General features: G+C 37.0%; 1 protein-coding gene across 1 annotated transcript; it reads left to right on the top strand.

The window, feature by feature from the left end:
* Window positions 1-3,451: 3,451 nt before the first annotated feature.
* LOC127092388 (LEAF RUST 10 DISEASE-RESISTANCE LOCUS RECEPTOR-LIKE PROTEIN KINASE-like 2.2) lies at window positions 3,452-8,527 on the top strand. The gene is made up of 5 exons (XM_051031249.1): window positions 3,452-4,208; window positions 4,324-4,476; window positions 4,603-4,635; window positions 6,414-6,437; window positions 7,081-8,527. Exons 1-5 carry the CDS (start codon window positions 3,524-3,526, stop codon window positions 8,328-8,330), a joined length of 2,145 nt encoding a protein of 714 aa, XP_050887206.1. The 5' UTR covers window positions 3,452-3,523; the 3' UTR covers window positions 8,331-8,527.
* Window positions 8,528-24,843: the final 16,316 nt, after the last annotated feature.

Raw genomic sequence — 24,843 nt, 5'->3', positions numbered from 1 at the left:
TTGTATGCAGAAGTTGTTGAACACGTCATATGGCTCACATTTAGTTATAAAGAATTTAACCCAAGTCCATATGTTATAGTCATAAACTATGACCAATACATATTTCTTCTCATTTATTGATGTATTACCAATTGGACCAAATAAGTCAATGTCAAACAGTTCTAAGAGTCTGGAGGTAGAGACAATGTTATTTGATTTAAAAGAGGTTTTATAAATTTTTCCTACTTGACATGCTCCACAAAGAGCATCTGAGTGATAATTGAGTTCTGGAAAATGTTTGACAAATTTTAACTTGCTAAACTTAAAAATTAATCTCGAGTTATCATGTCGTAACCTTCTGTGCCAAAGTCATTTTTTATCACTCACTAATAGAAGGCAAATGACCTTTTGATCAGTCAATTCAAAAAAATTAATTTTATAGACATTACCTTTTCTCCTACCTTTGAACACTATGGACTTGTCACACTCATTCATGATTATACAATTATACTTATTAAACATGACTCCATAACCACTGTCACAAAATTGACTAATGCTCAGTATGTTATGTTTCAGTCCATCTACTAACCATACATTATTAATAGAAATAGAACAATTACCAATAGTACATGTACCAATGATTCTTCTTTTCTAGTTTTATCCAAACCCCATAGTTCCTCCCTCTTTCAGAGTTAGGGTTTGGAACATATGGCTTTCTCTTATTATATGTCATGAGCAGTCATTGTCCGGGTACCAAGACTACTGCTTTGCTTCTCCCTTGAAGCATATCTGATGCAATGATTAGATTTAGGTACCCATAATATTATGGGTCGTGTGGGGTTAGTTCTGAAAGGATTTTACTTATTTTGTATCTTAGCCTTTATGTAGTAGGGCTTGGGATCATTCAAGACTTTGGTTTAAAAGTTTTATGTCTTGAGTTATCCTTAGCCTTTGGTTGTGAACCCTTTATAACCTTTGACTTTGATGTCTTAAGTTCTGGTTTGTTCAGAACTTTTGACTTTAGAGTCTTTGATTATGTTTTCTTTAGAACCTTTGACTTTGAAGTCTCTGGTTCTGGTTTCTTTAGAACCTTTGACTCTACAGTCTTTGGTTCTGACTAGTTCAGAACCTTTACTTTGTCAACAGTTGGTACAAAGTGAAAGTATAACCCTTTCTAAGCAGAGCTTGAAGAAGAATTATCCATTGGTTTAAGTACAATTCCAAACCTTGGATTGACAAGTCTTCGTGAAAAACTAATGCCTTCTCCTTTGCTCCTACTTACACCATAAATCATAGATGCAAATTTTGTCCTATCAAAGTCATTTATGACAACTTCCTAAAGAGCAACTTCATGTTCATCTGGAGATTTATCAGAAACTTTTTGAACTTGAGCAATATGATCTTTTTCTAAAACTTCATTTTTAATTTGCAAAGATTTTAATTCACTTGTCACAAGCTCATCCTGCATTTTAAAATTTTTCATGTGTTTGACTTTGTCTTGACACCGACCCATAAGATCTTGAACAAGAATAATTAAATTATAACGAGATAGTTTAGAAAATACCCCATCTTCTTCTTCAGAATCCGAGTCAAATCTGAGTCTAACATTCCCAATTCCTTCAGCATTCAAATACTTATCATCACCACATCTAATCTCGATCATCTTCCCAGAGTCAAATTCAACCAGTCATTTCTTATTTCTAGTAAGATGGTTTGAACAACTAGTGTCCATATACCACCAATCTTCTAGAGACGTACTATCAGAATCAGAAGTCATTAATAACACATGTTCATCATCAGAACTTTTGGTTATATTCACTTCTTCTGATTTCCTCTCCTTATTTGACCAATAATCTGCAGCGAAGTCGCCAAACTTCTTACAACAGTAACATTGAACTTTTCTCTTGTCATACTTCTCATTTCCCTTATGACTCCAAGAAGTTGAGGTTTCTGACTTCTGAGATCTACCATGTTTTTTCTTGGCTTCTGACCAAGACTGCTTCTGGCCTTTCTTGACAAAAGAAGCTTTCAGAGCCCGTTTTACCTCTCTCTTAGAGGTTCTTTCAGTTAGACGCAACTCTTGCGCCTCTAGACTACTTTACAACTCTTTCATTCTCATGGTGCTCAGATCCTTAGAATATTCAATTGCTACAACGATATAATCAAACTGAGGAGTAAGAGATCTAAGTACCTTCTCAATGATACTTTTTTCAGAGAGAGTTTATCCACACGACTTCATCTCATTTGTGATCAGAATCGCTCTGGAGATGTAGTCAGGTACCTTATCATTGTTGTTCATGTTGAGATTCTCATACTGCTTATGTAGAGACTGAAGCTTCACCTTCTTCACTGATGCATCACCGCCGTAGCACCGCACTAGTGTGTCCCACGCAGCTTTCTTCGTCGTCGAATCAACGATTTTCTCAACCACGTTCACATCCACACACTGATGGATGTAGAACAACGCTTTCTAATCCTTCTTCCTTAGATCATGTTGAGCATTTCTCTGCGCATCTGTTGCATTTTCTAGAAGTGCAGCGTAACAGTCGTTGACGAGATCAAGAACATCTTGAGCTCCAAACAACACACGTATCTGAATTATCCAACGATTCCAGTTCTTGCCATCAAATACTGGAAGCTTCGTACTCAGATTACCGTTTTCGTTCATCTTCAACTTTGTGCAATACATTCAGATCTCACCTAAACACAGTATTTCTCAATCCTGCATAATCAAGATATGTGATTCTGTTGCAATTCTGATCAGAAATTCAACATGAATTCTCCGTACATAAATCAACCACACAACGCATCACCGTTTCACTTGTGTTTCCCCGTGGATCTGAACCGGAGCTCTAGATACCAATTGTTAGTGCACAAGATGATAAAGATGAACAATAGAACAAGAGAAAGAAGAGAGAATAATAACAAACTTTCACTACTCTAAAATAGTTTCAAATGATTGCACACACACTGCATAGACTGCAAAAGGAATTAAAAGATGTTATCCATTCACATCATTCACTTGGTTAAATACAAGTGAGACTTTAGGAGAAATACTAAAATATCATTCTACCAAACTTTATCTACAAGTTTCTAAAAATAAATTAATTCTAACATTTCTAATTTTACTCAAAATAGAAAATATAAGATAATAAACAAAAGTAATGACAAAATACTATTCATATTTATTTATGTAACCCGACCTCATTAACTTAAATTTTTTTAGTAGTAGTATGTGACCTTTGTTTTTTAGTTAAATATGCTTAAAAAGTTTGAAATGGCATGCAGTATGAGTTCATACCGTTTACATGGTATAGATAATCTGGTCGTTAATTGAGACTAGACTGTTGAACTTTCTTAGTTTATAAACTAATATTTTTAATATTTCAAAATTAGACGATTTTAAATTCAATACGCGTTAGATGACGTAGTCCAAGTATAAGGGGTCCCTCCTTACTGGAGGATGAAATACATCATCGTTCAAACAATTTTAATAATTTCAACCATTTTTTCATCAAAAATAAAACTAGCATCGTGAATAAAAATGGTTTCAGTGAGATGTGTGATAATGTTTCCCTTCTTCTGGTTTCTTCTTCTTCTTCCGCAACTAACCCATTCCAAGCCGCAGCCTTGTTTATCTTCTTCGTGTGGAAAAATCACAAACATAAGGTATCCATTCAGACTAAAACAAGACCCGGAACACTGTGGCAACAACAGGTACGAGTTGGATTGTGTGAACAACGTTACGAGATTGAGTTTGTATGACGGTTACTATTTGGTAGAATCGATCAATTACAACAATTACACAATCCGAGTTGTTGACCCTAACATTCATCCCACCGATTGTTCCTCTCTCCCTAGCTTCTTCTTATCACAAAACAACTTTACTTATTTGGATGGTCCATACTTGTACCGGTACTTTTCCAAAGAAAGTAATTCATACCGGTACAGCTTAAATCGATCGAAATCGAGGACGTTCATGGGTGATTTCGGTGAATATGATTTATCCATGCCAGTAGTTTACATGAAATGTACAAGTCGACCTAGTAAGGTTGTGGATGAGTATTATGCCGACACGGCTTCATGCTTGGATCAACACATGACATACGCTATTGTTGGAGACCCACCATTTGCAATTCTAGAGCCTCAATGCCGTGTTAAGTTTATTGCCCTCACATCATTCCTTTGGAATACTGGAGATTCAGATATTTACTACGGCGACGTTATAGGTAAACAAAAGTGGAAACAAGACAACGTATACTATAATCGACTTCTTCTTTTTGTTTGAATGAAATGACTTGAATTCAATGTATTTTTACATTTCTGTCTAAATTGCTTTTACAGAAAACATTTCATATGTTGATATTCATAAAGCGCTCCGATATGGATTTGAAATTTCATGGATGCAAGCCTCTTGTCCTTGTGATTATTGCTTCCTCAACGACACGATTGGCCAGATTCAATGTATTGTACCCGACTGTCGTTTTGACTCTTGCGGTAAGACCAATTCAAATAGGTTACATAATTACTATTTTTGAAATTTATTTTCTTTCCTATTTGTCCCATGCTTTTTTTTAAGGATCTTATTTACAATTTAAATTTATTCTTAATTGTAATTTTCAGGATCTTGGGCAGACAAGGTCCGTCTAATATTTGGTAAGAATCTCTTGTTTTTCTTATGCAATAAGATTGTCTTGTTTTATTTAAGTAAAGGTCTCCAAGGATAACCATCTCTTCCATTTTTTTCTCCGAAGAAGATAGATGATAGAGACTCGTATTTTAATTATTTTAAAATTTAATGTGTCAATAATTCAAAACTTAGATGAAGTCAGTCATTAGTCAATTGAATCCATGACTAGTGAACTCATTCATCATTGACCGAGTCAATCATCGGTTGATGACCAAGTCAATCATTGACTATATTGGTGAGTTAACTATTGAACATTGACCGTTGACCAACAAACCATTAATTTTTATTAAATTTTGACCAAAAAATCAATTGTGCAAGACCAAGTCCCTATTTGATCATTTGAGTTTTTAAGGCATACTTACAGAAATCTCCACCTTAACTCAAAATCGATGGTGATGTTAATTTAGCAATCAACCACCTTGCCTACAAAGTTGAATCGCTATTTGACAATCATGTTCAAGACCAAATTACAGTTGAACTTTGATCTTGTCACTTGCATCCACTCACCTAACCATGTTTTCCTACTTAGATACTCTAACAAGCCTACAAGTATGATTTTTCAACCATCTTCAATCCTTCATTCACATTCAAATCATAACAACCAATGTCATCATAAATATATCCCTAAGATAATGCAATCTTCCTCCTTATCTTATCATAAGTCAAATGACAATGAAAGACCACTATAAAAATTTTCTCACTAGAAATAGAATTATGAGCCTTTACTTCCTCATCATCCATAATTTCCCTATCATAAATCTCTATCTCAAATTGAGTCTTTTCAACCATTATTTTTTATATCTTCATTTTACTGTCTTTACTCTTCCTTTCGTAATGCACCTCACCAAAAGTAATACTTCAGCTTATAATAAACTTCGATCCCCTCAGACTTCCACAAATTATAATCATTCTTATCTTATGAATAATATAATCATTGAAGACACATTTCACAACCTTTATATCAAAATGGACTACCTTGATTTTGTGCTACTCTAAATCAAGCCAAGGGAGGACGGATGAAGAATCAAGGTACTCTAAATCTTAGTAGAGCTCACTTTTCTCTTCTTAGTGGACATAGTCACACGTAAATTATTATAGTTTATTAAACACTTGAACTCATAAGTTGCAAGCATATTATTACACGTTTCTAGTTTTGAATGAAGTTGGAAAACAACTTTTATTATAATTCATTAATCTCAGTTCTCCACTTCAAAGCTGATAGCAAATCCCACACTTCTCCTTCCTAAACAGACATTGGCAACCCACAAAGTAAATTTTCCCTTGAACAAAAAGAAATCACAGTGGTCTCTAAAGAAAAACCCAATACAAATTCCATATTCTCCCTACATAAAAACTTATGTGATGTCTCATTTATAATTGAAAAAGTCATGACTTAATTTATTCAACAACTCATAATATGGCATGTCAATGGGAAAATAATTATATTTTCTCTAGACGAACAAAACACCATTCTAATAGAGATATTCATTTCAGTTAAAAATGGCTAGAATCTCTCTATTTTATTTTAAATAGAAAATTTCTCAAAAAAACTTAACAGTGTTACATACTTAGAGCTGAATTCGAAGAATGATGTCCATTTAAGTTTAAAAAAATTCTCTATCATTTCATTTAAATGTTTGTTCACGTGTTCCATGAATGTATTTTTTTAGCATTTTAAATTCATTTTAGCTTAATCAAATTTTGAAACCAAAAAAAAAAATTCACTGAATTTTTTCCCCTGCAGATTACGTTGCTGGCATCTACGAAGGTATGTTTTCAATTAAATCCATTTATTGTGGGATAATGCTATAACAAAAGAGATCATATATACTGATATATACTACTAGTTTGAATTGAAAAAACTTGAGAATCAGAAAAAACATGTATTCTAAATAAAAGAGATCAAAATTGTTATAAGTTAAAAAGTAAAAATATGCAGTGTTTATGGTAAACAATTAATTCTATGATATTTAAAAAAAGTGTTAGTCTTGTAGTAAGAGGTTGACATTGTAATTTTATAGTTATGTAACTTATGTTTAAACATCTTAAGAAGGAATTTAGTAGAAGAGTATGAGACATATTAGAGATTTTAGGCTATTAATTGAATATTTGATGAAGGAGTAGAATCAATTTTGTCTCAACTAAAATTGGAGGGAAATTGGAGGGAAATAAATAATAATAAGTGATGAAATGAAATATAATATACGTCCTTTTAAATTATAAAAGTCTATTCTATTACATATCATTCCTTTACCTTTCACTGTATTCTATCAATCTAATTAAGGTCTAAGGAACACGGATCAAATTTCATCTAAGAAAATTGTAAAATAATATGTGTTATGTCACTTTTATTTTTAATAGTTTTCTATTCTTTAATTTTAAAAATGTCAATTCTATTATATATATTGTAGGACTTCGGGAGCTGACAGGCATGGATAAGATAATCATATATAAGTCAAGTATTAATCTATATAGAGCGGGAACAATTACAGGAAAGTATATTTTGCCATACCTTACATTTAGAACTATATTGGTTATCATACTTTTCTTCGGATTGATGATCTATACATATCGAAGAAGACATGAATCAATATATGAAAATATTGAAGATTTTCTACAAAGTAATACTCTCATGCCAATAAGGTATTCATACAGAGAGATAAAACAAATGACAAAAAACTTCAAGTTAAAATTGGGTGAAGGAGGTTATGGAGATGTGTATAGAGGAAACTTAATAAGTGGTCCATTTGTAGCCATTAAGATGTTGAAGATAAAATCAAAAACTAATGGGCAAGAATTCATGAGTGAAGTTGCTACTTTAGGAAGAATATACCATTCAAATGTGGTAAGACTCGTTGGATTTTGCGTTGAAGGATCAAAACGTGCTCTTGTATATGAGTACATGCCCAATGGCTCTCTTGATAAATATATTTTCAACAAAGAGGAACTTATATCTTTAACTTACAATCAAATATATGAAATATCTCTAGGAGTAGCACGTGGAATTTCTTATCTCCATCAAGGTTGTGATATGCAAATTTTGCATTTTGATATTAAGCCTCATAATATTCTTCTTGATGAAAATTTCATCCCAAAAGTTTCGGACTTTGGTCTTGCAAAGCTCTACCCTATCGACAATAGTATAGCCACTTTGACAGCAGCAAGAGGAACAATCGGGTACATGGCTCCAGAATTGTTCTATCAAAATATTGGAGGAGTATCATATAAGGCTGATGTGTATAGCTTTGGAATGCTTTTGATTGAAATGGCTAGTAGGAGAAGAAATTTGAATTCACACGCGGAGCATTCAAGTCAACTATACTTTCCATTTTGGATTTATGATCAATTGGTTAAAAATAGGGAAAGAGAAATGGAAGATTTTATCATGGAGGAATTTAACGATGTTTTGAAAAAAATGTTCATCATTGCACTTTGGTGTATACAGTTGAAACCCGTTGATCGCCCTTCGATGAAAAAAGTAGTGGAGATGCTTGAACAAGATCTTGAAAATATTGAAATGCCTCCAAAGCCTTTATTATATCCACATGAAACAATTCATGAGAATGATGATACCAATTCAAAAGAAACTGAATCAGATACTAGTTCTACCAGTTATGATGAGGAAATCACAACCACTCATTTGTTGAAGTATTCTTCTTGATAATTTAAAGTTTATACATGTCTAACATTTGTTTATATTTGAATGAGATTGGCCGGAAGGTAAATTTATATTTGAGGTTTAGAAGTTGTTAATAAAATACAAGTGGACACTGATAATATATTCTTGTATTATGTGCATTTTTGGAAAATAAGAAATGCATGACAGTTTCAATTTAAATGGAAAATCTATTTGTAGAATGCTTACTTGGAGTTTTCAAAACCCATGTTACTTCCAGAGGCATGATTGACCTTCAAAATAACAAGCTTGTCCAAGAGTTTCTTAGTTTCTTATATATATATATACTTTCAATGTAAAATTACTCAGTACTACTATAAAGACGGATGAAGAGAAAATAAAGGCACTAAAGTTCTTTAATTATGGTTTACCATCGGGCAAGGATGCTATATCATCATAGAAAATAACAATGAAGCCAACTTTGGCCAATTTATTCTTTTGCTTCTTATTTTCAATTCTGATAGCGTCTTCTCACTAAAAGAAATTTATTTGCAAAGAGATGAATTAGTAGAACCAAAAATTATGTCATCAACATAAATTTGAACAATCAAGATTTCTTTATTCAGAGTCTTTTTGGCTAGTGTTGTATCAAATTGACATTTTTGAAAGTCATTTTCTAACAGAAAATTATTTAGTCTCTCATACCAAGCTCTTGGAGCTTGTTTGAGTCTATAAAGTGATTCCTTGAGTTTAAAAATAAAATTTGGATTGACCGAGTCCTCAAACATAGGATGTTGTTTGACATACACTTTTTCAGAAATGACTTTATTTAAGAAGGCACTCTTGACATCCATTTGATATAAAATAATATCATGATTAATAGCATAAGAGAGAAGAAGTTTGATTGCGTTTAACCTTACAACTGGTGTAAAGATTTCAGAGAAATCTATACCTTCTTGCTGACTATAGCCTTGAGCTAATAGTCTAGCTTTATTTCTTCCATCTCTCCTTGCTCAGTCAGCTTGTTTCTGAACACTCATTTTATTCCAATGATGTTCTTCTGATGAGGTCTGGGAACCAGATCCCATATATCATTCCTTTGAAACTAGTTCAGTTCTTCTTGCATTGCTATAATCCACCCATCATTTGATAAGGCTTCATCAACAGTTGTTGGTTCAATCATGGAGATAAGTCCCAACATTGACTGCTCCTCTTTGAAAGCAGATGTTATTTTCAAAGGACTATCCTTATTTACAATGATCAACTCTTCTGGATGAGAAACTTTGTACTTGAATGTCTTTTTGGATTGTGCAGCTTCTTGAGAGTCATAAGGAGCTTCTTCAGAACTTGCTTCATCTGGTTGTGGTTCAGAAGTTGGGTTTGGTTATGTATCACAAGCTTCTGAACGTCTAGATTTTAAACCACTAGCTTTTAAAGGGCTCATAACTTCTAATTCACCAACTTTGGGAGAGTCTTCTGATATGTGAAATTCTGGAAAAAAATTCAACTAACTCTGACATTTTACTGTCAGGCTCTTTGTCATTAAATTTGATATGTATAAACTCTTCATTCATTCTGGTTTTAAAGTTATACACATTGTATGCCTTAGAGTGTTTAGAGTATCCTAAAAAGATACCCTTTTGAGCTTTGGCATCAAATTTCCTCAGATATATTTTAATGTTTAAGATGTAACAAGTACATCCAAACTGATGAAAATAAGAGATGTTGCGTTTTCTTCTTTTGCACCGTTCATATGCAGTTTTGTTCATAATGTGTGATGTAGATCATGTTTTGAACATAACATGTTGTGTTTACAGCTTCTGCCGATAAGTACTTTGCCAAATTATTTTCATGAATCATTGTTCTGGTCATTTCTTGTAAGGATTTGTTCTTCCTCTATACAAGCCATTTTGCTATGGAGTTATAGGAGAACAGAACTCATGGAGGATTCCATACTTTTCACAAAAGATTTCAAAATTCTCCTCCATGATCACTCCTTACTTTTAAATTTTTTTACCCCTTTTTCATTTTAGACTTGAATGCAGAAGACACTAAATACATCATCGGATTCATCCTTGGCTCTAAAGAATTTAACCCAAATCCATCTACTAAAGTCATCAACTATGACAAGTCCATATTTCTTTTCATTGATTGATGCAGTAATAACAAGACCAAACAAATCAATGTGAAGTTGTTCTAAGGGTCTAGAGATAGAGACAAAGTTCTTTGTTTTATTTTTATTTTTGTTAATTTTCCCAATTTGGTATGCTCCACAGAGAGCATCTGAATGATAATTAAGATCTGACAGCCCCTTAACAAGTTTTAACTTGTTAAGTTTAGGGATTAATCTCCAGTTAGATTGAGCTAACCTTCTGTGTCAGACCCACTTTTCATCATTCACTGATAAAAGGTAAACTGCCTTCTGATCAATCAATTCAAAAAAATTAATTTTATAAACATTGCATTTCCTCTTACCTTTGAACACTACAGACTTATCAGATTCATTCATGACTATACAAATGTTCTCATTGAATGCTACTTCATAACCACTATCACAAAATCGACTTTTGCTAAGTAGGTTATATTTTACCCATATATCAACCAGACATCATTGATAGACAAAGAGGAGTTATCAACAATACATGTACCAATGATCTTCCCTTTTTGGTTTCCTCCAAATCTAACAGTTCCACCTCTTTTAGAGTGAGGGTTTGGAACATATGTCTTTCTCATATCATATGTCATGAGCAGTCACTGTCCAGGTACCGTGACTACTGCTTTGCTTCTCCCTTGAAGCATATATGTAGCAAAATAATTTCAGATTTAGGTTCCCATAGTATTATGGATCCTTTAGGATTAGTTGTAACATATTTTCTTTTATTTGCACCTCCGCTCTCTTAGAACCGTTTAAGACTTTTGATTTAGAGTCTTATGGGCCCTTCAGAACCTTTGACTTCAGAGTCTTAGGTTCTAGTGACTTCAAAACGTTTGACTCAACAGTTTTAGATTTTGATTGGTTCAGAACTTTTGCATTGTTAGAGTCGGGTACAAAATAAAAAGTTTAACCCTTTTTAATAAATTTAGAAAAAGAATGGTCTACATCGTCGCATGAAAGCTTTGCATCACCATATCATCAGTCTTTTGTTTCGCATATGAATACTTACTTAGTGACATGTGTTTTGAGAGACTATTTTGTTGGAAAAACTGAAGAAAACAACTTATATCATTGTTCATAAATTATTTTCATCTTATTTTTATAAATTCTCCAAAATAATTAAACTTTATTTTATTATTTAACATGATATTTCTGATTGTATAAAATACATATTTCAATTTTAGTTACTAATAATATATTTAAATATAAAAAAGAAGTAGTGAAAATTAATAAATTTATAATTATACTCAAAATACAAAATATAATATAATAAAAAAAAAGTAATTATAAAATATTATTCATATTTATTTATGTAACCCGACCTGATTAACTTTAGTAGTATGGAACCTTTGTTTTTCGAGAAATGATATTCCTACACCAAAACGACGAACAGTGAAATATTATAATAATTTTTTTTAAATATATAAAAAATATTTTTATTTTTAAATTAAATGATATTGATATAAAATTATGTGATTAACCAACTTCATAATTTTATTAACCAATATTTTACATTGTATTAACCAACTTTAATAACTGCTCAAAATTATTTTAGACACCGGAACGTTTATTAATCAACTTCATAACTTTATTAACTAACTTTTTACTTTTTATTAACCAAAATTGGTGTACTAGTAAAAAAATATTTTTAATATTTGGACGTGTATTAATCAACTTCATCACTTTATTAACCAACTTTTTACATTTCATTAACCAACTTTATCTCACTACTTTAAAGGCATTGCTCACAGTTATTGTTCATCGATATTGTTCACATACTTTTCATACATTATTCATATTACTTTTTTAATTTAAAAAATATTATTCACCATATAAATACGGTGAACAATGTATACAATGTATGTATTTGGTGTAAGAAATGGTGTAGGAAGATGAAGTCTTTTTTAATTAAATAAAAGTTTGATCTGAACTCAAGCCTCTTTTAGTCAACTTGATATATTCTTACTCTTATCTAAATGGCATGCAGTATGAGTTCATATTGTTTACATGTTATAGATAATCTGGTCGTTAATTGAGACTAGACTGTTAAAATTTCTTAGTTTCTAAATTAATTTTTAACAATTTCAACCATTTCATTAAAGATGAAAAAGGGGATGGTCTCGAGCCTTCAATTTCTCTCCTCAATTGTTTGGGTATGAGTTCCCTTACTCGACTAGTCAAACAATATTCATCTTTTAAAAACTTCTAATATGATTAAATCAAATCAAACTCTTTTTCGTAATAACTTGGACGAAAAAGGAGGTGGTCTAGAGCCTTCTATTTCTTTCCCTGAATACTTGGATATGAATTGTCTTACTCGTCCATTCAAGTATTCGTCGTTTATCTAAAATATATTAACAATATCTAAACTCTTTCATTAAGGATGAAAAGGGAGATGGTCTCGAGCCTTCGATTCCTCTCCTCGATTATTTGGATACGAGTTCCCTTACTCGACCATTCGAGTAATCTTCATCTTTTAAAAAACTTCTAATATGATTCACCTCAAAGACTTTCAGAATCAACTCATATCAAATTCTTTTTCTTAATAACTTGGATGAAAAAGAAAGTGGTTTAGAGTCTTCTATTCCCTTCCTTGAATACTTAGATACAAGTTTCCTTACTCGACCATTCGAGTATTTGTCATCCATTCAAAACACCCTAATAATAGCAACTAAGGATGAAAAGGGAGATGGTCTAGAGCCTTCGATTCCTCTCCTCGATTGTTTGGATACAAATTTTCTTACTCGACTATTCGAGAAATCGTCATCCAACAAACACTTAACACATTAAGCCTATATTTTTCTCACCCCCGTATGATCAAACCTTTTTCATTAATGGACATTGTTTAGTCCTTTCTAACGCGTATACAAACGAACACTAAGTCTACCATCCGCAAACAAACAAGCCAATGTTTAACCGTTAGAATGAGACCTAAAACTCATTCCCTAAAACCAATAAATCAACACTCTTTTCTAGCAATAAATACATAACTTTGAATTCTCCATCGCACCTGAAGATATGTAGGAGTGAGATTCAATGTCTCGTCACGCACTATAACAAAAACACCAAAAATATATTTGTCTTGCACGAACTATGAAGCTTTGAATTCCTCATTGTGCCTAAGGATACGTATGAGCAAAATCTGTAATCTTGTCAAGCATCATAATAAAAACGTTTTGTGACCCCTTTTATTTTTATTTTCTCTTTTAATCTACTTGAAGAAAACAACTAACATAAGCTAACATTCAATCGCAAATTTAACTAAAAGGTTCCCGTTGAGTACAACGGACGTGAGGGGTGATAATACATTCCCCTTGCATAATCGACTATCGAACTTGAATTTGGTTGTGTTAGATGCCCAAAAGTGCTTATTTGAGCTATCATATGTGGGCATCTTTCACTCTATTTCCTTGCTAAATTGTCAAAACCACCTTTGTTTTAGATGAAATGCATTACATTGATAAACGATCTTGGTACCTTTGATTTGTGTGTTATTGTGTAGGAAGAAGGCATGAAATAATTGAAAATGAAGACACAAGAAAGTTGGCAAAGGAACCAAAGAAAACAAGTATTCATCAGCCTGCTCGCTAGGCGAGGGCTGTGGCAAAGCACTCGCTAGGCGAGCTGCTAGCGAAAAGCTCCAGTAAAATATCAATAAATTCGCTAGGCGAGCTGCTAGCGAAGGTGGTAGCGAGTTCGTTCAGTTTTGATGAAAAGCGCAGCCAGCACTCACTCTCTAGGCGAGGCTCTAGCGAGTTCCCAGCGAGGATTACAGTAGCCAAACCTCTCAACCTCGTTGGAGCGAGGGTTGAAGCGTGCCCTTCGCTAGGCGAAGGTTCTGTTCGCTAGGAGAACATGACAGTCTGAGTAGGCTGTTTCTCTGGGCGCAGGGGCCTCTGGTGCCTCAATTAGACCCTCGCTAGGCGAGCCTTTCTGCTCGCCTAGCGAGCATGACAGCCCAGTACAACTCTATAAGTAGAAAGTGCCACTTTTGAGAGCCATACCTAGTTTTTACTGCATTTTTCCACTTTTGTACTTTCTTAGAGATATTTTCCAGCATTGTTCTTAGGATCTTTTATGCCCTAGATTTCATTTCTCTTCATCTTGTAACCATCTTCTACAAAAAGAAGGTGGATTCCCATCCAATATCGATTATCCGACTTGGATGTTGATCAACCTTCTTCCGAAACTTGCCGATCAAGCTACCATGAAAATGAGTAGCTAAGTCTCCATTTGTCAAGGTTAGATGTAGGTGATTACTAGCTTTGTGTGTAAATGTAAGGATCTTCATGTGTAAACTCTTTAATGGTGAATATATGATGAAAACTTTGTTTCTATTTAAAACTCTTTGTGTTGGTTTATGATCGAGAGATGTTTACCAACTCTTGACCTAGGTTTTCATCCAATCTTGTTTGTTAGCTAGAGATAGTAATGAATGATTTTGTTCACCATAAGGTTGAACCAAAAAGTTGTCATTTTGATAGATTGTGTTCGAGAGAAACAATGGATCAAAATGGGAAAACTCACAATGTGTGTTCGAGAGAAACATATTGGGAGGACTTTGTGAAATGATTTATCATCTAAAGGAGTTTATAAGATTATTGACCGAACAAATACATGCAAAGTGATCATCGAACCCTAACTTTGGCAATATTTCTCGTTTATTCAAACCAAAACTTTTACCGCAATTTATTACCTTTTTATGCAAGATAACGTGACAACCAACCTGTCATACCCCAAAATTTGCCCGCTGACATTACAAGACCTTTTCAAGACCCTCCGACTTATTTTGCAAGGCATTGACATTAAAGGAATAGAAGCCCAGCTCACAACAGGCCCGATCCAAAGGTGGCCCAAAACAGCTTGCTCGCTAGGCGAGCAATTACTTCGCCTAGCGAACACTTCATCATGACACTCGCCCAGCGAAGCATCAGATCCAGAAAAAAGGCCCAGAATAGCTTGCTCGCTAGGCGAGCAATTCCTTCGCCTAGCGAAGCTTGCGAATATCAAAAGTTTTGGACCTCATTCTGAGCCCATTAGGTCACCACTACCACTATAAATACCAACTCTTCAGCCACGGGACAGACAGACACAGAGACGGACAGAAACGGAGAGACCAAGACGGACAGAGAAGGACGGAAACCCTGGTGCAGAAACCCTGCTAACCTGAAGGCCGCCCATCCGCACCAAAGCCACCGCCGCCCAACTCGATCCGGCCTCCAAACAATCAGCCCCTTTCAATATTGCAATTGCACACAGGTTTGCGTATCACCGCTGTTTTACGTTTCCAATTGATATTCTTTACATACATGATGCATTCCGATTAAAGTTTTAATATGTAATTTGATTTCGTATGTGAATCTAAGTATGAACGTCCTGTATAATTGTCTATGTTGTGCCTGTGATCAAATGCCATAAGAGTGTAGGTTTTCGGAAATCATGCTGCTGTCAAACTCCAAACCCGTGGCCGCTCGCTAGCACGTCGCTAAGCGAGCCTGCAGCGAGCATTCGCTGAGCCTTTGCTAGGCGAAGCAGAGGCGAACGGGACAGTGGCTGCTTTGTCTCTTTGTTGTTCTATCTTATGTTTATCTAATTACGATTTTTGCATCATTTGGCCTGAACTCATAACGGTTATGTCTATTTTATGTTGCAATTGTCAAATCATATTTTATCTCAATGCTCTAACCTATGTGTTGCATGGTGTAAAGGCTAGCATACTTCCGAAGAAACAGCCTGCTAGGCATGCCACTTTAGGTGGGGGATACTTTTGAGGAGATGGCTTTTGAATGACCTAATTTTAATGTGGAGATTCATCTTGAATTATCAAGCTTGATTTTTAATGTATTGATTTCATCGATTTAATGTGGACCTAAATACCTAACTGATTACGGCTATTTAATTAATTGCAAAACTTTGCCTTTAAATACATAATCTCGGACCTCTCTTTATTACCCCACGATTACGGTATTACGGTCATGTCCCGCGAATATGGGAATACCCTTAGCAAAGGCCCTTCGGTTAAATCATCATAGTCCCTCGGATGTTGCCTTCGAAAAATACGATTTTGTCCCTCGATGACCCTTCGGTGTAACCTATGGTTAAATGATGATAGTCCCTTCGAATGCTAAGGTATCCTCACAACTGTTGCCTTCAATGACCAATCGATGACCCTACGATGGCCCTTTAACATCCAAAGGATAAAACTACTTACTTCTCAATAGTAAGGGCAGTTTTACCCTCATGAGGATAGGAAATTCCCGGAAAAACCTCGGACAGGTATAACCCTTAATTGCTCATTCATAACCTAAAAAATACTATTCACACCTCACACATTTCAAACATCCTTTTTGGAAAATCACCACTTAGCATACATCCGTACTAGGATCATTGCCGAGTTATATTTTTCTAAACTATTTTCAAAATTAAACGAGATAACCACTTTGTATACATTCACGCAAGAATCATTACAAAGTTAAATTCTCCTTCTCCAAACATTTCTTGCACGTTTATCAAACACTTTTTCAAACTAGGAAAACATAAATGATTGAGCAATTAAGAGCCCATGGATAACCATGGATACAAAGGGTGCTAACACCTTCCCTTTGTATAACGTACCTCCCGAGCCTAAGAATCTAAATTAAGGTCTTTCCTGTTCTTTTCCACCTTTCCTTATTGTATAAAAGAAAAGTCGATGGCGACTCTTGCTAACCGCGACATTGCGATAAAAAACAAAAAAAGTCAGTTCACCGTATGACAGAACTGGCGACTCTGCTGGGGACTACAAAGAGAGGTCCATCTTAAAAAAAAAATCATTTATGTTTTATTGTTCCTTCTTTTAAGGGAGCTTTGAGTGAAAGATCCTACACCCGGATCTAGTGTACCTTAGGTAAATAGCAATAGATCATCGCGACTATCCGGCGTATACTGGAATGGTTAAAATGATGGCTACGGTTAATGTGACGCTTTGGTTGTCTTGATGGTCCTCATGTTACTTGAGGAAAAATTTGGCTTCCGCGTGGTGTCATCAAAGCATTAACCAGACCTTTAGAACCCTAATTGACTCATCCTAGCCATTAGAAAGTAGTGAGATAACTGATTTCGGTTCCGACTGAGGTTGGTTGATACTCGATACTACACTCTTTGAGATTGGACTTTAGGGAAGCTTTGGTCAACCACTTGGCGTTGCACTGAAGTGGACTTAAAGAAAGGTCGATGATCTGAGATCCTTCTAGAACCCGGTTACTATTCTAGGACAGGTTGAACCAACCAAACTTCAGTGCGGAGGGTACTCACCTATGGAACTCACGCAAGCCTTAAAACCTAGGGATGATTGTGACTTGTTGATTACTTGCATGACATCATACATCATAACATCATTGTACTAACCATTTCAAGGACTTAGGAATTTAGCTTTGCTCTGTTAAACAGGTTATGGCTTCCAGGAAGACTATCCGGATTAATCTTGTAGCAATCTCTCCTCAACTCAAGGATTTAGTGTCAGAACTTCCCGATCACGCTCGGTTCATCAAGAAACATGGCTCTCTTCTCAATTTAGTTACCACTGGTTTCAGGGAAGATATGATGAGAGTTCTATTTCAGTTCTTCGATCCTAAACATCATTGCTTCACCTTCCCAGATTATCAGTTGGTACCTACATTAGAAGAATTCTCCAAGCTGCTTGGGATACCCATCCTTGATCAAATACCTTTCAGTGGTTTAGAAAGGATGCCAAAGTCTGAAGAGGTTGCCGCGGCTTTACACATGACAAAGTCCGACATTGAAACCAACTGGGTAACAAGGAGTGGAATGAAAGGTTTACTTGCCAAATTTCTGATAAGTAAAGCCCGGGAATACCTAAAAGTTATGAATGTGCATGCTTTTGAAGATGTTCTAGCATTGTTAATCTATGGTTTGGTGCTATTCCCTAATCCGGACCAATTCATAGACGTGAATGCTATTAAGATATTCCTCACTCATAATCCTGTGCCTACTTTGCTTGGAGATATTTTGCATTCCCTTCACACTCGTACTATGAAGAGGCAAGGGACTCTCATGTGCTGCGTACCTTTGTTGTCTAGGTGGTTTATTTCGCACCTCCCTCAATCACTCTTGAAGAATGATCAAAATCTGAAATGGTCTCAAAGGATAATGGCACTCTCCCATTCAGACATCCGCTGGTGTTCTAAGCTCGAAGAAAATGTCATCATCATCGACCGTTGTGGAGAATTCCCTAATGTACCACTCATGGGGATAAGAGGAGGTATTACTTATAATCCTGCCTTAGCCCTATGTCAGTTTGGGCATGCTCGAAGAGATGGTCCACATGAAATGATTATTCAAGGTATAGTGTTTGACTATGACAATGACTCTCAAGGTCTCCGCCAAAGGTTTGTACGAGCTTGGGGCATGGTGAAAAGAAGCACTTTAGGAAAGAAAAATTCTATTCCTATGGAGCCTTATCTCAGATGGGTACGCGCCAGAGCTCGTGAACTTGTCATGCCATATCTTGCAGTTGGACCATTGATTGTTGAATCAAAGGTCGAAGGAGGTACTTCCCAGATCATTCCTTATCCAGATATGCCTACTGATGTTGAGGAATTGAAAAGATCCTGGACCCAGTTGAGAGAGGAGAGGGATACTTTCGAAACTCAGTTCAATGCAGAAAGGAAGAAAGTATTAGAGCTCACCAATCAGCTTAATGAGGAACGAAGACTCAATGCATATCTTCGCCCAAAAAGGAGTCGCCCCTGGGAGACTTGAGCTTTCATTGTATTTTACTATTATTCCTTTTGTAATGAATATTGATCGAAAAAAGTAGCAATAAACATTTCTCTCTTGTTGGTGATTTACGCAAAGTTAAATTCCAAAAGTCCTTGAAAACATTTCATGCATTGCATCGCATAACATAACATTGCATAACAGGTATTCTAAAGGACCATATTCTCACGGTCTGCCTCTTACACAGAAAAATGGATCTCGAACAAACTGTCAAAGATCTCCAGACTCAGAATGCCCAATTCAAGGAGATGATGCTAAGCTTATCCAAGAGGCAGGAGGAACTGAAGGCTCTTTTGGTCGAAAAGAAGAAAGACAAGAAAGCTGTGAGTTTCATTAACCCGGGAAGAAGGCGTAAAGGACAGGCTGTGGGAATCAAATTTGGAATCCCGAATGGTCCAGAAGAGGGGGCGGAGAATGATTCAGGGGAAGAGAATACTGATTTCTCTAACCCTGAGGATGACGATGAAGATTATGAAAATGAACAGTACTCTCCCAGAGATGACAAGTATAAGTTGCTGGAAGAACGCATGCTAGCCATGGAGGGTCAGAAGGCGCCTGGTCTGGATTTCGAAGGTTTGGGTCTGGTCTCCGATGTGACTATTCCTCGCAAATTCAAGATCCCCACTTTCACTAAGTACGATGGTGCGTCCTGTCCTCAGATGCATCTAAGGGCTTATGTGAGAAAGATTCAGCCGCATACCACCGACAGGAAGCTGTGGATCCATTTCTTCCAGGAAAGTCTGTCTGGCACTCAGTTGGAATGGTATTATCAGCTCGAGAGCTCTGACATCCGCACCTGGACTGATTTAGCAACAGCTTTCTATAAGCAGTACCAGTACAATTCTGAATTAGCGCCTACTCGGCTACAGTTACAGAATATGACTATGGGATCTAAAGAAAGCTTCAAAGAGTATGCTCAGAAATGGAGAGATTTGGCCGGCAGGGTCAAACCCCCTATGACTGACCGAGAATTAGTAGACCTGTTCATGGGTACCCTGACTGGCCTATTCTACAGCCATCTACTGGGGAGTTCTTCATCAGGTTTCACTGAACTTATACTGACAGGTGAACGGGTGGAGAGCGGCATTCGAAGTGGAAAGATACCGGTAGCTACCTCTACTAGCAGCAAGAAGTCCTACCATGGGAAGAATGAATCAAATGCTGTGTACGGTCAAAAGAATCATAATAAGAAAAATGGTGACCATGCCGTTGGAGCAGTGACAATCGCAGCCCCTCCAGCTCAAAACTTCCAGCACAGACAAGACAGACCAAGAAGGCAGTTTACCAAGCTCAACATGACTTTAGCACAAGCACTGCAAAGTATGCTAAAGGCAAACTTAATCACTCTCAGAGGTCCTCCCGCAAATGTCAACACTACCTCGCCTCGTTATAATCCCAATGCCAGGTGTGCATATCACTCCGATAGCCCCGGGCATGATACAAACGATTGTTGGTTGTTGAAGAACAAAATTCAGGATATGATCGACGCTGGGGAAATCGAGTTTGAGCCTCCGGAAACTCCTAATGTCATCAATGCACCTATGCCTAATCATGACAAGGCTGTGAATGCTCTCGATGACGATTCTCGCATCACTACTGTAGCGGACTTAACATCTTCTCTCCTGATCATCAAGAAGAAGTTGTTGCAAGCTGGTTTATTTCCAGGATGTGCTGAAAATTGCGATCTCTGTATATCCCGACCCAATGATTGCTTGAAGTTGAGAGGTGGTATCCAACGGCTGATGGACGATCATACCATTCTCTTCGAAAAGATTCCTAAGATGGAAGACCCTGTTGAAGAAATATCTGTGATTGCAAGGTTCAAAGTTCCAGTAAAGATTACTGCTCCCAGAGTACCTGTGAAGATTACTGCTGAGCCCAAGGCAGCTCCCCTAATCATTACTGCACCTGGCCCAGTACCGTATTCTTCAAACAAAGCCATTCCGTGGAATTATGGAGGCGATGTTTACATCCATGGCGTAAAGCAAGTTGGTGATTCTGCTAATCCTAATGACATTGTTGGGACTAGTAAAGTTACTCGAAGCGGAAGGATCTTCTCTCCAGAAATCTCACCTCCAGTTCCCGAAAATCGAGGAAAGGAACCAGTCAACCCTTCTCAGTCAGAGATACCGATCGAAGCTACTACTGAAGACGTTGCCAAACGAGAGATGGAAGAAGTGCTGAAAATCATCCGCAAGAGTGATTTTGATGTGGTAGAACAATTGGGGCATACCCCGTCTAAGATCTCGATGTTATCCTTGTTGTTATCTTCTGAATCTCATGCCCATGCCTTGATAAAGTTCTTGAAAACTGCTCATGTACCTCAGGAGACCTCCGTCGATCAGTTTGAAAACTATGTTGCTAATCTGACTGTTGACAATGGCCTAGGTTTTTCCGATGCTGACCTGACGCCAGCGGGAAAGAATCACAATAAAGCTCTGCATATCTCCATTGAGTGTAAGGGGATCACCTTGTCTCATGTGTTGATCGATAATGTCTCTTCTTTGAATGTGCTACCGAAAGCCGTGCTCGATAAACTTGACTGCAAGAGCATTAAATTGAAGTCTAGCGACATTGTGGTGCGTGCTTACGATGGTGCAAAGAGTGTTGTCCACGGTGAAGTTGTTCTCCCTATCAAGATAGGACCTCAAGTCTTCAACACTACCTTCCATGTAATGAACATTCGCCCCGCTTATTCCTGCTTGCTGGGACGCCCTTGGATTCATGGGGCAGGTGCTGTAGCTTCGTCTCTCCATCAAAAGCTGAGATATCCAATAGAGGGTAAGATCGTCACTGTGTGTGGGGAAGAAGAGTATATCGTCAGTAGTGTGCATACCTTCAGATACGTTGAGATGGATGGTGAATTCTTCGAGACTCCGTCTCAATCATTTGAAGTGGTTCCTCCGCCCAGTCCTGTCCTTAAGCCAACTCCCGTTGTGCCCGAGGTTGTTCGAACTCCTCCCGTCATGATCTCTCTGAAAGATGCTCAAGCTGTAGTTGAAAACGGTGGTTGTACTGGTTGGGGTCAACTGATCAATGTACCCTACAAGTCTGATAAATCTGGTCTGGGATTCAACTCTGAACAGATGATCAAAGGTCAAATTAATGTTGCAGAAGATGCTGACAGTGATTGCGACCTGGATAGCTGGATCTACCCAACAATTGGTGACGGACTCAATAATTGGAAGGCTGAAGACACTATCCCGATTACCTTTAGTTAGGAGTAATTGTTATTACCTATTTAGTGTTGCAAATTTTAGTTTTTTCATTGAACTTCTTAAAGCATTGTGTCTATACCCGGGGCACAATAGCTAATTTGTTAAGGGTTTTGTCATTTCATAAGCATATTCATATTCAATAAATCAATGGACTTTTTGCATTCAAATATTGCGCTCTTTATCTTTCCTGTCGTCTTTCAAACAAGCTATGCTTTCTTACACACACTCACGTAACAAATTGCAGATCCGTATCCACTCTGGATCCTATTGATAATAATTCCGCTATTGTTCATTATGGCTTTGAAAATCCAATCTACCAAGCCGAAGATGGAAGTGAGGAAGATTGTGAAGTCCCTGGAGAGCTTGCCAGACTATTACTGCAAGAGGAAAGGACTATACAGCCGCATGAAGAGTCACTCGAAATCGTAAATCTAGGTACTGAAGTGGACAGAAAAGAAGTCAAAATAGGAGCAGGCTTGGAAAACAGTGTCAAAGAAAGATTGATTCGGATGTTACATGATTATGTAGAGGTTTTCGCTTGGTCTTATGAAGACATGCCAGGATTGGATACTGCCATAGTAGTACATCGTCTGCCAATGAAGGAAGATTGTCGTCCTGTTAAGCAGAAGGTTCGCCGCATGCGTCCTGAAATGTCTGAGAAAATCAAAGTCGAGGTTATGAAACAGTTCAATGCCGATTTTCTAGCCGTTACTTCTTATCCTCAATGGGTTGCTAATGTGGTACCGGTACCGAAGAAAGATGGTAAGGTGCGAATGTGCGTAGATTACAGAGATTTGAATAAAGCGAGTCCCAAAGACGACTTTCCACTCCCGCACATCGATGTTCTGGTAGATAATACCGCTCAACACAAAGTATTCTCATTTCATGGACGGTTTCTCAGGTTATAATCAAATTAAGATGGCACCTGAGGACATGGAGAAAACTACGTTTGTGACGCAATGGGGCACTTTCTGCTACAAAGTAATGCCATTCGGTTTGAAGAACGCCGGGGCAACGTACCAGCGTGCTATGGTGGTTTTGTTCCATGATATGATTCATCATGAAATAGAAGTATATGTGGATGACATGATAGCCAGATCTCATACTGAAAAAGAACATATCGATCATTTATACAAACTGTTCGAGAGGTTGAAGAAGTACAAGTTGAGATTGAACCCGAACAAATGCACTTTTGGAGTAAGATCCGGTAAACTCCTGGGCTTTATTGTCAGTGGTAAAGGAATTGAGGTTGACCCAGCTAAAGTGAGAGCTATTCAAGAAATGCCAGTTCCCCGTACGGAGAAAGAAGTCAGAGGTTTCTTGGGACGCTTGAACTATATTGCCCGATTTATCTCCCATTTGACCGCTACCTGCAAACCCATCTTCAAATTACTGAGGAAAAATCAAGAGATGATATGGAATGACGAATGCCAAGAAGCTTTTGACAAAATCAAGAAATATCTCCAGGAACCTCCGATTCTGATACCACCAGTTGAAGGAAGACCTCTAATCATGTATTTGACCGTGTTGGAAAATTCAATGGGGTGCGTATTGGGGCAACATGACGAGTCTGGTCGAAAAGAGCATGCCATATACTACCTGAGCAAAAAGTTCACCGACTGTGAAACAAGATACTCACCGCTCGAGAGAACTTGCTGTGCTTTGGCCTGGGTTGTTCGCCGACTAAGACAGTATATGTTGAATCATACCACTTTGTTGATTTCTAGGATGGATCCCATCAAATACATGTTCGAGAAGCCTGCCCTCTCCGGAAGAATAGCGAGATGGCAGATGATCTTAACAGAGTATGATATCCAGTATACTACCCAGAAAGCAATCAAAGGAAGCGTGCTCGCTGATCATTTGGCTCATCAAGCGGTGGACGATTATCAATCTATGAACTTTGAGTTCCCAGATGAGGATGTCATGCTTGTTACGGATTACGACAAACCTAGACCGGATGAAGGACCCGAACTGGGATCCCGATGGACTATGGTTTTTGATGGATCTTCTAATGCGTTGGGCCATGGTGTCGGTGTTGTAATCATTTCTCCCGAAGGTTACCATACACCTTTCACTGCTAGACTATGTTTTCATTGTACCAATAATATGGCTGAGTATGAAGCATGTATTTTGGGGCTCAAAGCTGCTATAGATCGGCGAATCAAGTTTTTGAGTGTGTACGGAGATTCAGCCTTGGTAATTAGTCAGATCAAAGGAGAATGGGACACCAAACATCCGAATCTCATCCCTTATCGAGAGCGGGTGGTGACCTTAATCTCATACTTTGAAGAGATTACATTTGAACATGTTCCACGGGAAGAGAATCAGTTGGCAGACGCATTAGCTACCATGTCATCTATGTTCAGAGTCAGATGGGACAGTGAAGCTCCTAGGATCACTATTG

This window comes from Lathyrus oleraceus, chromosome 6 (assembly GCF_024323335.1).
Source record: "Lathyrus oleraceus cultivar Zhongwan6 chromosome 6, CAAS_Psat_ZW6_1.0, whole genome shotgun sequence".
In the NCBI taxonomy this organism is placed as follows: Eukaryota; Viridiplantae; Streptophyta; class Magnoliopsida; order Fabales; family Fabaceae; genus Lathyrus; species Lathyrus oleraceus.
This window is presented reverse-complemented; position numbering and strand designations above follow the sequence as displayed.

Excerpts from the sequence above, each read along its gene's own strand:
- LOC127092388 (XM_051031249.1), top strand. The coding sequence starts at position 3,524 with ATGGTTTCAGTGAGATGTGTGATAATGTTTCCCTTCTTCTGGTTTCTT. Across the intron at positions 4,636-6,413 it reads CAAGGTCCGTCTAATATTTG|ATTACGTTGCTGGCATCTAC; the intron begins GTAAGAATCTCT and ends TTTCCCCTGCAG. Across the intron at positions 6,438-7,080 it reads CGTTGCTGGCATCTACGAAG|GACTTCGGGAGCTGACAGGC; the intron begins GTATGTTTTCAA and ends TATATATTGTAG.